We start from the raw sequence: 16243 nt of genomic DNA on the forward strand, positions 1-16243 counted from the left end.
ACATAGTAATTTACCGCCTACTGCTGTTAAGTCATCCTGAAGAGCCAATAAACACTGATTTATAGCAAGATCACGGACGTTATCATTAGTTGTGCCTTCATCATTGTGAGATATATTCCTAAGAAAGTCTTCTGCAAGTTTTTCTTTATATTTTTCCCATAATTGTATAGCATCTGACAAATTACAAAATGTTAGTAATGTTACAAATAAATGGCGTAACCATCGTTGATTATCACTAATACAGGATTCTGCTAAAGCGTCATCCCAATGCTGATCATTTTCAAGCAAATGACGCGCTTGGCAAGCTTTTCTAAAATCTATAAATGAGGTTGGTCCTCGCACTGTGTGTAACAATAATCGCAAATAGAAACACTCAGCGTTGTTAGGATGAACGGTATACACTCTACCAAGAACATGTTCTGTGAAAATACCTGACTCGCCACCTACAGGCCTGCCACGGCGTCTCCGATTAAAGACACCTCGTTGCTTATTGTAGGTATAATACGATGGAACTTCCTCATACAAAAGAGATTTTGCAAAATCATCAGTTTGGCAAAGTCGAAAGAATGCTAATAAAGTTGTTTGTGTAGGGTTCTCTAATCGTTCTGTAACATTTTCGGCGTTGAAATATATACGTTGACCGCCTTCAAGATGAACATCTAGATGAGTCACAGGTGGATATCTTTCGTGAATGTTGAAACTTAAGATCCGCCGCACAGCTTCTGAAGAACTAATATATCTGCCTGACTGAAATCTAGTAATTTCATTATGTTCATTTCTCAACGCAAATGTAGCGTGGTCACTGCCCTTATTAATGTACTTACAAATATATTTTATTGACTCTACACTATTACACATTTCAACATTTATGTGAGTTTGAAATGTTCTAGACAACACAGGCGAATACGGAACGCCCCACCTATTATCTAAAGTTACCTGTTGTCTAGACACTCGTTTTTCAACAGTAAAACCACCATTGTCTCTTCAACGACGACGATATAATGGGTATCCATCATGTCCCGTTACAGTTTCATCCACTAAGCATTTTGGATATCTTTTAGTGCAACGACCGTCTTGCATGCAAGTAGGATTCCCGTTAAATGCACCACATGGACCATGTATCATATGGGTTTTAACAATGTCGTATAGCACGCGATCTGCAATCGGACTTGGAATTTCAGCACTGATTAAACTGTCTACATCATTCGGTCGAACCTCATCTTTTACCCATAGCAGGATATGTGCGTGAGGTAAGCCGCCAGCTAAGTCGCCAATCCCACGCACTCTAGCTGTGCTTAATAATCTCTTGGATCTTAATCCAACAGCTGATCTGTTTGCGGATGTATGGCCGAAGATTTTGTCGGTATGCCTGAAGTACTGTGAGATAAATTTATGAAAGTGTTTTGTTTTTATGTTTTTTTTATTTATATTCTAATTTGTTTAATGTTTAAATTTGTATAATGTATATTTTTTAATTGCTGTAATTGGTTTTTCACCGTTGTAATTGATTAAAATAAATTAAATAAATTAAATTGAAGTTGTGAAATTAGTTCAGTATTTAAATTCGGGAAATATTGATTTCTTATATTCGACTGTTCGTTGTAGTCGGATACGAAATATATTCGAAGAAACTTAGGTTGGTCTTCAGGCAAAAGGGATCCTATCAAATGGTAAACATGACCTTGTACCTTAAAAGTAGGCATGAAAGGACCTTTTGAGATTTGTTTAGCACCAAAGGATGTCATTTGAAACGCACTATTATAAGTGCGAATATTGTCTAAGAACTGTTTAGATTGCTCATGTTCCCCTAAAAGTAGTGATTTCAATGGTTCCGGCGGGTCTGCGAAAGAAGGCAAATTTATTTTGCCTCCAGAACAACAGAAACCAGCCGACTCCTTACTCCACTTTGAAGCATTACAAAGAACACATACTATAGCCCATTAAAGAAGATGATCTGTAATCAATTGCAAGGATATAAGCAAACCCACTTTTATATTTGTCGGACCACGCCACCGAAATTCTAGATTGATCATCTATGTGTAAATCTAAGTTATTAAGACTATGTCGAAATCTGTCTGAGGTAAGACGGGCCTCTCGCTGTTCGTCCGTTTCAAGAGACCGAATATTTTCGATTCTTAATCTTTCATTAGACAAACTTATTAATCGATCTTGTCTCAAAGAATTGTAATGTTCACGTACCGACTCTATTCGTTGTACATGCTCATGTTCATCTTCAAGAGATCGAATAATATTATGGTGCACCCTATCATTTGTCAATTCTCGAGATAAAATATGATGATCGCGATCAGCTGTAAGCCGTAGTTCCCTTTCAGTGAAGGTTTCTGACTCACGAGACAATGTATGACGTTCTCGGTCAGCTGAGAGCCGTAGTTCTCATTGTGAAGCAGTTTCAGCTTCTCGGGATAACACATGTTGTTCTCGGTCAATAGTAAGCCTAAGTTCTCGTTGAGAAAAGCTTTGAGACGCACGTGATGTAGCTCGTCTCGCTCTGTCAGCTGCTAATCGCATCTCTCTCTCTGGAGAGCTTGCATTGGCTCGAGAAGTTGAGGCACTAACACTCATAGAGTTTAACCGATGTGCTTTTTCCTCTGCTGATTCTTGAGAACGCGCATTTCTCATCCTCTTAGCATCTCTCGAATTTCGAGATAAAGATGGTCGTTTTTTAGGTGGCATTTTGTATTTTTAGTTAACGGTATATTAAATATAGCTGTTGCCCGCGACTTCGTCCCCGTGGGTAGAAGATATAAGTTATGATTCATACCTGCCCTGTTTTTTTTACATTTTCCATTGTATTTTCGCTCCTATTAGTCGCAGCGTGATGGTTTAAAGCCTAAAGCCTTCCTTGATGAATGGTCTATTCAACACAAAAATAATTTTTTAATTTGGACCAGTGGTTCCTGAGATTAGCGCGTTCAAACAAACAAACAAACTCTTCAGCTTTATATATTAGTATAGATTTGTATTTTTAATTAACGGTATATTAAATATAGCTGTTGCCCGCGACTTCGTCCCCGTGGGTAGAAGATATAAGTTATGATTCATACCTGCCCTGTTTTTTTTACATTTTCCATTGTATCTTCGCTCCTATTAGTCGCAGCGTGATGGTTTATAGCCTAAAGCCTTCCTTGATGAATGGTCTATTCAACACAAAAATATTTTTTCAATTTGGATCAGTAGTTCCTGAGATTAGCGCGTTCAAACAAACAAACAAACATACAAACAAACTCTTCAGCTTTATATATTAGTATAGAGTATAGATTATGAATGCGAAAGTATCTCTGTCTGTCTGTCTCGCTTTCACGCCAAAACTACTGAACCGATTGCAATGAAATTTGGTACATAGATTGTCTAGAGCCTGAGGAAGAACATAGGCTACTTTTCAACTGGAAAAAGGGTTGTACCTAAGTATGGTAAAGTAGTAAGGTCAAAAAGTTTCCGTCCACCCGCATTCGATTAAACAAAGATATCAAACTTGACATTGAATATCTTGACTTTTGTCGACATACCCACAATTATAAGTATTAGTAAATTTCATTAATATACAAAGTTTAAACTTTTAAAATTAGAAAGTCGCCAGCAAATTCGAAATGGATAAGATTGAGTATCGAGCCGTGATTAATATTTTTACTAAAAAGGGGAAGACGCCGGCCGACAAAAGAATTAGCAGCTATGACGGGACTTTCGAAAACAACTGTGCTAAGAATCCAACATGAGCATTTGGGTATGAATAAGGTCAGTGCAAGGTGGGTCCCAAAACTTATTTCCGCTGTTCAGAAACAAGAACTACACGTCAAGTGCTGTGCTCAATTTTTATCCCTGTGTGAAAGCCAACAGAAAGATGTTTTGGATTCAATTGTAACAGGAGACGAAACTATGGTTCTTTATCATGATCCTTTGTCTAAAAAGGAATCGATGGAATGACGTCGTCCCAGCTTAGCGCGGCCCAAAAAGGCCAAGGTGTCTCAGACACAAAAAAAGATCATGGCCACAATATTTTGGGGGTTCCAAAGGAATTTTACTGGCGGATTTTAAAGAACGCAACACAACTGTAACGGGCGAGTACTACGCTTCTTTACTACATCAATTGCGAGATGCTATCAAAAAAGAACGTCGAGGGAAACCGTCGCGAGGAGTGTTGCTGCTTCATCACAAAGCGCCGTTCCACACATCGGGTGTTTCCAAAGCTACCATCAAAGAATGAGGTTTCACTGAGCTCGACCATCCACCCTATAGTCCCGACTTGGCCCCAAGCGATTATTATTTATTTTCAAAATTGAAATCCGACTTGCGAGGAAAAGGTTAGAAAAAAGTTTAACACGGATGAAGAGCCCGCGGTTTTGGCACATTTTGAAAATAAATCAGACAATTTTTTTAAGGGATTGAAATGTTAATTAAGCGATGTGAAAAGTGTATTGAAATTAAGGAGGACTATATTGAAAAATAATAAAAGTTTTTTGATATTTATACTTTATTTATAGTTCAGGCCGGAAACTTTTGGACCTTACTACGTAAAAGGGCGTAATGGTTCGATATGTAGCGAGCGGGGGGTTTTAGCGAGTAATAAACAAAAATTGTAACCATAGCAACTGTCAAAATGCCGTTGTTATTGTCATTACATTTCGAAGTTACGACTAGAATAATTTGTGAAGTAGATTATTATCTATATTAATAATTTCGATCAAAACCTAATATCAATAACTAAACATTATGAGGCGACAAAATATGTCCGCAAAATAGTGTTTCGCATAGTGATTTATTTGTCTTAAATAATTCGGTTGATGTAGATATACAAACTCTTTTTTTAATTGCAGCGTGACAGGTCTGATGGAGGTCATAATCAAAGGAAATAATAAGGAAATAATTTATTTGTCTCATAAGTTACAAACAGTTGTTTGAAGTCCTAGACCTCACACTAGGATTCCCTGTGTCGTGAGATCTAGGCTCATTCGTTCCGCTTACACATTGTTATTAACTTAAGTTAAGTTACATACATTTATAGGTGTGTGTGAACTTTTACAAAAAGAGAAAAATAAAATAAATAGAATTGTAAGTGTGTAGTGTAAGTGTGTAGTTTGTATGTGTCAACTATGCAAGGTGATTGTAGTTATTAGAGGATGATGTAGTAAATAGTAAGCGTGTTTTTCGGGATTGCATAAGTGTTGGATGGGGGATGTGCGGTTACTAGTATAATAGGGCTAAATACCAGGTAGATGTTTGTGACTGGTTTAGATATTATTCAGATAATTGTTTTTAGGAATGCTTCAGTAGTGTTGTAATCTAATGAAAGAAGCCAGTTAGATACTCACCAGTCTTTCTATAATTATGCTTTGTTAAGTTTAAGATATTGTGACACGTGTTGAGTTTCTCATAAATATACGGACCCATGTAACAGAATGATCGCTGACCAATTGATTTTTGGCATTTTATCTTATTCCATTTTGCCTTTCGACTATGAACACAACTATGTATAGATGTTTTGTGGAATCTAATCTCGTAGTCTTTTCCGATCATAGTCTAATTTCAGATTCGTCAGAACATTATTACAGAAGTTTCGGTATTTTTTATATTCTTGTTGTATGATTGGATTGTTTAGGTTCTCTTTTTTCGTAGCTTTAATGTGCATTCGATCACGGCGTCTAATACATTTAAGAAGGTTTTTTGTAATCCATGGCTTGATTATATCATCAGAGCTATGAGGGGTATACGTAGTGGTATTTTGGTTTATTTTATTTGAGAGTGTTTCGGTAAATTGTTTGAACGCACTCGTTACATTCAAAATGCCAGTCGAAAGACGAATTCTTTTTTTAGGCTATGGTAGTAATTTGTGTCAATGTTTTGAAATTTTGGACCGAGACCGTTCTTTGTCAATGACAGCGATAACTGTTTCGTGATCCGTTATACCAGTTTCACATACAACAAAAGTTGCTGGTTTATTAGTTTTAAGCATAATATGATCAAGACAGTTACTGCCGCGAGTGGGGTAAGTATGGCTAGGAAAGAATCCGTAATGGCCAGTTGAGTCCAAGTAATCAGAGGTGCGTCTGTCCGAGCAACCCGACTTTATAGTGGTTTCTTAGGTTTACGCGAATGTTAGACATTGAAATGAAACTACTTTTACGGATTTTATCGCGGTTTAATTTTAGATTTTAGTTCCCGACGTTTCGAAACCTTTGCAGGTATCATGGTCACGGGCAGACTGAGATGGCGTTCGTCTTGACAGAAGATGTTGCTCGTTCTACCTTCATATTTTAATTAATTATTTGTGGTCCGACCTACGCAGTATGAGCTCACTGTGTCTTGATGTCTTGCAGCGCTGCTCTTGGGTTTGGCCTTGAGTTTATTTATTATTGGATCCCAAGTAGGTGATATCTTCCAGCCATCTTCTCTATTGAAATTAGGGTGTTTTTTAATCTCAATAGCCTCGCGAAACATCCTAGGTAGGAATTTGGATTCTTTAGCGAGGATCTGTGGTTGGTCAAATCTAATATAATGGCTGGAACCTTCAGCATGTTCGGCGACTGCAGACTTCGTTGAGCGGCGGTGTTTGACGTCAGCTATGTGTTCTTTAACGCGGGTCCCTATGCTTCGTTTGGTTTGACCGATGTAAGAGAGGCCGCAGTCACAATCTAGTTTGTATACTCCTGCATCTTGTAGAGGTATGTGACACTTGACAGATGGTAAGGACTGGCTAATCTTCTTGGGCGGCTTGAAGTATGTTTTAATTGAAGCTCGCTTCAGGATGTAACCAATCTTGTCAGTGACTCCTCTGACATATGGTAGTACAGCAGGCAAACGATCAACAGTGGCTGGCTTCACTCGGTTTCTGTGACAGGGCCGTGGAACTTGGAGCTTGTTGTCTCGCAGTACTTGCTTGACGTGTTGAAGCTCAGCGGCAAGGTGTCTGTCATCACAGAGTCCGTGTGCTCTCTGAAACAAAGATTTTCCCACGGTAGCTAACTGTTTAGGGTGGTGGTGAGATTCACCGTTTAAGTACCTATCTGTATGGGTCTTCTTTCGATACACGGTGTGACTTATGGTCTGATCAGGATTCCTTTTAACTAATATGTCTAAGAAGGCAAGAGATTTATTATCCTCCAACTCCATAGTGAATTGAATTTTGTTATTGATGGAGTTGAGATGTTTTAAAAATGCATTTACTTGACTAGATGGTAAAACTGTGAAAGTATCATCTACGTACCGTTTGTAGAACCTGGGAGTGAAAGGAGCTGTTTTTAAGGCTGTCTCCTCGAAGTCTTCCATGAATATATCGGCGACTACAGGGGATACAGGCGAGCCCATCGCTACACCATCTACTTGTACATAGAATTTATTGTTCCACAGTAGGTAGCCAGATGTGAGGCAGTGCTCGAGAAGTTCTGCATATTCTAGAGGTAGGTTGTTCTCTGCTAGCTTCTTGGAAACAATTTCAATACAATCCTTAACTGGTAGGCATGTAAACAAGGACTGTACGTCGAAACTAACCATTACTTCATTGTCATGAAGATGTAGATGTTTAATCTCATTGACAAAGTGGTATGAATCCTTCACAAACGCTGTAGTGTTGCCTCTGAGTGGTGAGAGTGTTTTCGCGACGTGCTGAGCCAATCTGTAGGTTGGTGTGTCGATTTGGCTTACAATAGGACGTAGCGGGGCGTTTGGTTTGTGTATCTTTGGCAACCCATACAGTTTAGGTGGTTTTGCGCATGTAGGTATTAAGTAGGTAACATCTAGACTTAATGCTTCGGAGTGTTTCTTAACCAGGGCGGTGGTAGTTGTTAACACCTTTTTGGTAGGATCAGTTTTCACTGGTTTATATGTACTTGCGTCCGACAATAGATCTTCTATTTTAGCATTGTAGTCCGATGTATCCATGACGACCGTAGCGTTTCCCTTATCTGCACGGAGTATAGTTACATCTTGTCTGTTTTTGAGGTTCTTTAAAGCGAGATGTTCGGCTTTAGGGAGGTTTGGTTTGGGCACTACACTTCGACGTAAAACAGATGATATATCTTGGCGTATCGCCTCCAAATCTTCCTTCCTCACGTTATTGTTGAACAGGCAAGTCTCAACATTGCAAATAATGTCCTCGTACGGTATTCTACGCGGTGTTACAGCAAAATTTAAACCTTTTTGTAGTACTTGCACGGTCGGTGGATCTAGCGTTTGTTTTGACAGATTTATAACTGCGCGTGATTGGTTGACGTTTGGCGGGCGCGTTCCGTTTTCGTTTATTGTTTTGTTTGACGCGTTCGATTTTGAATTTATGAAGGCGTATAGCGTTTGTGAAGGATTCATACCACTTTGTCAATGAGATTAAACATCTACATCTTCATGACAATGAAGTAATGGTTAGTTTCGACGTACAGTCCTTGTTTACATGCCTACCAGTTAAGGATTGTATTGAAATTGTTTCCAAGAAGCTAGCAGAGAACAACCTACCTCTAGAATATGCAGAACTTCTCGAGCACTGCCTCACATCTGGCTACCTACTGTGGAACAATAAATTCTATGTACAAGTAGATGGTGTAGCGATGGGCTCGCCTGTATCCCCTGTAGTCGCCGATATATTCATGGAAGACTTCGAGGAGACAGCCTTAAAAACAGCTCCTTTCACTCCCAGGTTCTACAAACGGTACGTAGATGATACTTTCACAGTTTTACCATCTAGTCAAGTAAATGCATTTTTAAAACATCTCAACTCCATCAATAACAAAATTCAATTCACTATGGAGTTGGAGGATAATAAATCTCTTGCCTTCTTAGACATATTAGTTAAAAGGAATCCTGATCAGACCATAAGTCACACCGTGTATCGAAAGAAGACCCATACAGATAGGTACTTAAACGGTGAATCTCACCACCACCCTAAACAGTTAGCTACCGTGGGAAAATCTTTGTTTCAGAGAGCACACGGACTCTGTGATGACAGACACCTTGCCGCTGAGCTTCAACACGTCAAGCAAGTACTGCGAGACAACAAGCTCCAAGTTCCACGGCCCCGTCACAGAAACCGAGTGAAGCCAGCCACTGTTGATCGTTTGCCTGCTGTACTACCATATGTCAGAGGAGTCACTGACAAGATTGGTTACATCCTGAAGCGAGCTTCAATTAAAACATACTTCAAGCCGCCCAAGAAGATTAGCCAGTCCTTACCATCTGTCAAGTGTCACATACCTCTACAAGATGCAGGAGTATACAAACTAGATTGTGACTGCGGCCTCTCTTACATCGGTCAAACCAAACGAAGCATAGGGACCCGCGTTAAAGAACACATAGCTGACGTCAAACACCGCCGCTCAACGAAGTCTGCAGTCGCCGAACATGCTGAAGGTTCCAGCCATTATATTAGATTTGACCAACCACAGATCCTCGCTAAAGAATCCAAATTCCTACCTAGGATGTTTCGCGAGGCTATTGAGATTAAAAAACACCCTAATTTCAATAGAGAAGATGGCTGGAAGATATCACCTACTTGGGATCCAATAATAAATAAACTCAAGGCCAAACCCAAGAGCAGCGCTGCAAGACATCAAGACACAGTGAGCTCATACTGCGTAGGTCGGACCACAAATAATTAATTAAAATATGAAGGTAGAACGAGCAACATCTTCTGTCAAGACGAACGCCATCTCAGTCTGCCCGTGACCATGATACCTGCAAAGGTTTCGAAACGTCGGGAACTAAAATCTAAAATTAAACCGCGATAAAATCCGTAAAAGTAGTTTCATTTCAAAACCCGACTTTATGTCGATATTCAAATCACCCACAATAGCACAAGTGTCAGCCCTACAAGATTCCATCACCTTTGTTAAGGAGTCACAAAAATTGTTGATATTGTTAAAAGATGGAGACCTTTATAGAGCGATCAGTGATAACTCATTACCAATATTGATATTGATATTGAAACCTTGAATGTTGATTCTATGACAGAAGCCTGCAAAGATTTTTTTATGTCATGGTCATGAAAACATGTCTGTTCTATTCATTGATTAAAACAAGGTGTAGACTAGGGATTCGTCAACTTCATTCGCAAATAGAATTATATCTTCTCATAAACGATTGATATCACAAATAGATAGAATGTTTTCATCTTGCTCTTTTGCGTTTTAATAATATTTCATTAATACATTGAAAGCGGTGTCGTGGATACCTAGGTACGGTTATGTGGCGAAACTTTGGAGAGGACTGTATTATATCTTGTGGTTGATGGCGATAGATTTGTTGAGTTGTTTGATTGACTTTGGCATATGTCTATAAACTGTGCATCTTTCCATACTAATATTATAAATGCGAAAGTATTTCTGTCTGTCTCGCTTTTACACCAATACTACTGAATCGATTGTATATAAATTTGGTATACAGATAATCTGATTAAGGACATAGGCTACTATTTAAATGAAAAAAGGGTTGTAATGGGGGCTAATGGTAGGTCAAAACTAATATAAAACTCTTTTTATAAACATTGTTTGTTTAAAGTAATGAAATATGTGCACAAGGGTAGTCTGAATTTGAAGGGTGTAATGAACATTTTATCTCTGCATTCCCATGGAGACGGCGACCACCGAACACAACTGAAGTCCACCTGAAGTATAGTTGTAACTTCGAAATTTAATGACAATAACAACAGCATTTAGCCAATTACTAAAGTGAGAATGATTCATTATTAAATGATGTAACGGTTTACTCACGCGTATTTATCGGGGTAGCCCGACTAGTTTCGGACCCAACCGGAGTCCTTAATCATGAGCATACGCGGCGGTATCGCGAGTCGAACCAGTTCGACTCGCGATCCTGCCGCATCTAAACGCGCGATAAATACGCGTGAATAAACCGTTACATCATTTAATAAGGCATTTTGACAGTTGCTATGGTTATTACTTTTGTTTATTACTCGCTAAAACCGCCCGCCCGCTACATATCGAACCATTACGCCCTTTTAAAAGTTTCCGGCCTGAGCTATAAATGAAGGATAAATGTCAAAAAACTTTTATTATCTAAATATCGAAAACTTAAAGGTGACTGACTAACATAGTGATGTAACAACGCACAGCCGAAACCACTGGACGGATCGGACTCAAATTTGGCATGCAGAAGTTATGTTGTAGGCAACCGCTAAGATAGGATTTTGGCAAAATCTACCCCTGAGGAGGTAAAATAGGGGATGAAAGTTTGTATCAAACTTTGTCAATTTTAAACCAATCGGGCTAAAACTTTACATGCATATAGCTACTATGACGTAGGCATCCTCTAAGAAATGATTTTGATATATTCCACGACTAAGGGGATAAAATAGGGGATGAAAATTTGTGTAAATCTTCATCGATTTTCGACTGATTCAACTAAAATTAATAATTTAAGATTGGAGGTATTTAATTCTTCCGATTAAATCGCCGCCCCCACGGAATAATTTCATTATCTAAAAATCAAAGTTTTACAGGAAAAATAAAATACGGTATTTAGCTCATAAATTTTAACCAAGTGTACTAGTAAAAAAAAAAAAATACCAAACGACGGCTGTTTTTTTAATTATTTAGTATAATAAATTATTAAGTATTGACTTGGTCACTGATCCGGATCCAGCTAAATCAAAAGTCGTGTAGAAATTGCAATCGTCGATAACTTGACACAGATTTACCATGAACCAATCCCCATTCCTAAACCTCTCTATGTTGATGTACTTGAATTCTGTGCTGGTGAGCTGTCTAGCTCTCTTGTATGTTGCAGAAATTCGGAACGGCAAAACTCAGATGATCTTGATGAGACAAACCTGGATGATGACTAAATGGCACTGAAATATAAATATAAAATAATCAGAGAATGTGGATTGGCTAATGATGTTTATTTTGTATTGTTTATGTATACATCGTTGCATATCTGTGATTAACGTACCTTTAACTTATTTGAAAATGTTTTATTTTAAGAATTTGATTAATTATTACTTATTATTTTGCAATTTAGACGACCCAGTATAATCAAACCTCTTTTATTTGCCACGAAATAATACCGTTAATAAATTTTACAATATCATCTCACTTTGATTAATCAATGAATAGTATGGTAACAACTTGTTACTAAGTCATAGTTAACATTGCTGTTAAACAGTGAATAAGATCGCATCAAACTATTGCTGTGTCACTGTCGATAATTTACTCGAATAAAATCGTACTGTAGCTTTACGAATGAAGATACTATTAAAGTTTTGGTAATATACATTTTCGTCTTTAACTTTAATCTAGGATAAACATATTTTTTATTATTGTTATTACATTGTAGAAGAAAAAAACAACCGTCTTTTGGTTACATATAAATCGCTTGTTACTATGTAAACCTGGTAAAATGAGCTAAAAACCGTATTGAAATGAAACTACTTTTACGGATTTAGTGGTCAAATTTTACATTTTAGTTCCCGACGTTTCGAAACCTTTGCAGGTATCATGGTCACGGGCAGACTGAGATGGTGTTCGTCTTGACAGAAGATGTTGCTCGTTCTACCTTCATATTTTAAATAATTATTTGTGGTCCGACCTACGCAGTATGAGCTCACTGTGTCTTGATGTCTTGCAGCGCTGCTCTTGGGTTTGGCATTTGGTCATATAGAAAGAAAGATAGAAGAAGAAAAAAAAAGTTTTCGATCGGTTCAGCATAAAAATTAAACATAACATTCACCAAAAAAGAGTACCCGAAGCTGCACCAAAAAAGGCCTCAGTTCAGCATTAATGCCAGGCAACTAGTGCCTGACGCTGATTTTCTACTGTGCCTTGGTGTTGAGTCACGGATGCCACCCAGTTCCATATCTATCTATACTAATATATATAGCTGAAGAGTTTGTTTGTTTGAACGCGCTAATCTCAGGAACTACTGGTTCAAATTGAAAAATTCTTTTTGTGTTCAATAGATCATTCACCGAGGAAGGTTTTAGGCTACAAACCATCACGCTGCGACTAATAGGAGCGAAGATACAATGAAAAATGTGGAAAAAACAGAGTAGATATAAACCATAAATTCTACTTCTAACCACGCGGACGAAGTCGCGGGCAACAACTAGTCCATACTAATATTATAGATGCGAAAGTATCTCTGTCTGTCTGTTTCGCTTTCAGGCCAAAACTACTGAACCGATTGCAATGAAATTTGGTACATAGATTGCTTAGAGCCTGAGGAAGGACATAGGCTACTTTTCAACTGGAAAAAGGGTTGTACCTAAGTAAGGTAAGGTAGTAAGGTCAGAAAGTTCCCGGCCTACCCGCATTGGATTTATCAAAGATATCAAACTTGACATTGGAGGAGCTCGTGGCTAAGCTATAACCGCATAAGTGATTCGATCACAGGTTAAGCTATGCTTGACGCGGTTGGTCCGTAGATGGGTGACCATCTTTGTCATAACGAATTCCTCCGTGTTTCGGAAGGCACGTTAAATTGTGGGTCCCAGCTGTTATTCCTACATCTTTGACAGTCGTTACAGGTAGTCAGAAGATTGAAAAAGTCTGACAGCCAGTCTAACCAAGGAGTATCGTGTTGCCCAGGTAACTGGGTTGAGGAGGTCAGATAGGCAGTCGCTCCTTGTAAAACACTGTTACTTAGCTGAAACCGGTTGGACTGGTAGCCGACCCAAACATAGTTGGGAAAAGGCTAGGCCAATGATGAATGATCAAACTTGACATTGAATATCTTTTATCGACATACCCACCGTTCAAAGTATTAGTATATTTCATTTATATAAAAAGTTATAAAGTTAGAAAGTCGACAGAAAATTCGAAATGGATAAGATTGAGTATCGAGCCGTGATTAAATTTTTGACTAAAGAGGGGAAGACACCGCGCGCTGGCCGAAATCAAACAACGTTTGGATGCTGTATACGGACAATCCTCCCCGTCATTTCCCACCAAAAAGTATGGGCGAAACAGTTTCGTTTAGAAAGACAATCAATTGAAGATGAAGCCCGCTCAGGACGTCTGTCAGAGGCCATTACTGATGAAAACATTCAATTTGTCGAAGAGACAGTGCTGAAAGACAGGCGGTTCAAGACAAAAGAATTAGCAGCTATGACGGGACTTTCGAAAACAACTGTGCTTAGAATCCTACATGAGCATTTGGGTATGAATAAGGTCAGTGCAAGGTGGGTCCCAAAACTTATTTCCGCTGTTCAGAAGCAAGAACGTGTAAGTGCTGTGCTCAATTTTTATCCCTGTGTGAAGGCCGACAGAAATATGTTTCCGATTCAATTGTAACAGGAGATGAAACTATAGTTCTTTATCATGATCCTTTGTCTAAAAAGGAATCGATGGAGTGGCGTCGTCCCAGCTCAGCGCGGCCCAAAAAAGCCAAGGTGTCTCAGTCACAAAAAAAGATCATGGCCACAATATTTTGGGATTCCGAAGGGATTTTACTGGCGGGTTTTAAAGAACGCAATACAACTGTAACGGGCGAGTACTACACTTCTTTACTACATCAATTGCGAGATGCTATCAAAAAAGAACGTCGAGGGAAACTGTCGCAAGGAGTGTTGCTGCTTCATGGCAAAGCGCCGGTCCACACATCGGGTGTTTCCAAAGCTACCATCAAAGAATGAGGTTTCACTGAGCTCGACCATCCACCTTATAGTCCCGACTTGGCCCCAAGCGATTATTATTTATTTTTAAAATTGAAATCCGACTTGCGAGGAGAAAGTTAGAAAAAAGATTAAGACGGATGAAGAGATGGAGCCCGCGGTTTTGACACATTTTGAAGATAAAACTTCAGACTATTTTTTTAAAGGAATTGAAATGTTAATAAAGCGATGCGAAAAGTGTATTGAAATTAAGGGGGACTATATTGAAAAATAATAAAAATTGTTTGAGATTTATCCTTCATTTTATAGTTCAGGCCGGAAACTTTTGGACTTTACTGATAAAAGGGCGTAATGGTTTGATATGTAGTGGGTTCTAGCGAGTAATAAACAAAAATTGTAACCATAGCAACTGTCAGAATGCTGTTGTTATTGTCATTACATTTCGCAGTTACAACTAAAATAATTTGTGGAGTAGATTATTATCTATATTAAAATTTTGATCAAAACCTTATATGAACAACAAAACATAAAAAAAATATGAATTGTGAGTCGACAAAATATATCCGCAATCCGTACTTAATATTATAAATGTGAAAGTATCTCTGTCTGTATGTCTGTCTCGCTTTCGCGCCAAGACTACTGAAGCGAATGCAATGAAATTTGGTACATAGATTGTCTAGAGCCAGAGGAAGGACATAGGCTACTTTTTAACTGGAAAAAGGGTTGTAAAAGGCTGTAATGGTTCGATATGTAGCGGGCGGACGGTTTTAGCGGGCAATACACAAAAATTGTATCCATAGCAACTGTCAGAATGCCGTTGTTAGTGTCATTACATTTTAAAGATACGACTAAAATAATTGGTGGAGTACATTATTAGTTATATCAAAAATGTTGCTCAAAACATTATATGAATAACAAAACATAAAAAAAATTATTAATGAGTCGACTAAATATATCCGCAAAATTCAGATATGGATTAATTTCGTTAAATTCCAATGGTACTGACAAACAAACCGCTGTCGCCATCTTTACCGTTGACTTTTCGCAAAAATATAATTCAAATGTCATTTAGTTTCGAGTAGTAATTTATTTGTCTTAAATAATTCGGTTGATGTAGATAAACGAACTCTTTTTGTAATTGCAGCGTGCCGTCACTTTGATAACTGTAGGAGCATTTGAAGTTGTATTGACAGGTCTGCTGGAGGTCATGAGAACATGTCTGTATTCATTGATTAAATCAAGGTGTAGACTAGGGATTCTTCAATTTCATTCATAAATAGAAATATACATATCTTCCCATAAACGATTGATATCAAAAATTGATAGAATGTTTTCTTCTTGCTCTTTTGGGTTTTAGTAATTTTTCGTTACTAAATTGAAAGCGGTGTCGTGGATACCTAGGTACGGTTATGTGGCGAAACTTTGGAGAGGACTGTATTATATCTTGTGGTTGATGGCGATAGATTTGTTGAGTTGTTTGGCACATGCCGATAATTATAATCTGTGCATCTTTCCATACTAATATTATAAATGCGAAAGTATCTCTCTGTCCGTCTCGCTTTTACACCAATACTACTGAACCGATTGTATAGAAATTTGGTATACAGATAATCTGATTAAGGACATAGGCTACTATTTACATTAAAAAATGGTTGTAATGGGGGCTAATTGTAG

General features: G+C 38.2%; 2 protein-coding genes across 2 annotated transcripts; one reads left to right on the forward strand and one right to left on the reverse strand.

The window, feature by feature from the left end:
* Positions 1–6303: 6303 nt before the first annotated feature.
* Positions 6304–7746, reverse strand: LOC113506113 (the record flags this gene model as incomplete). The annotated part of the gene is made up of 1 exon (XM_026888967.1): positions 6304–7746. A coding segment is annotated over exon 1 (1203 nt), but the record flags the coding sequence as incomplete, so codon positions are not given.
* A 560-nt stretch (positions 7747–8306) lies between these two features.
* Positions 8307–9569, forward strand: LOC113506115 (the record flags this gene model as incomplete). The annotated part of the gene is made up of 1 exon (XM_026888969.1): positions 8307–9569. A coding segment is annotated over exon 1 (1203 nt), but the record flags the coding sequence as incomplete, so codon positions are not given.
* Positions 9570–16243: the final 6674 nt, after the last annotated feature.

The sequence above is a fragment of the Trichoplusia ni genome, chromosome 28, assembly GCF_003590095.1.
Source record: "Trichoplusia ni isolate ovarian cell line Hi5 chromosome 28, tn1, whole genome shotgun sequence".
Classification (NCBI taxonomy): Eukaryota; Metazoa; Arthropoda; class Insecta; order Lepidoptera; family Noctuidae; genus Trichoplusia; species Trichoplusia ni.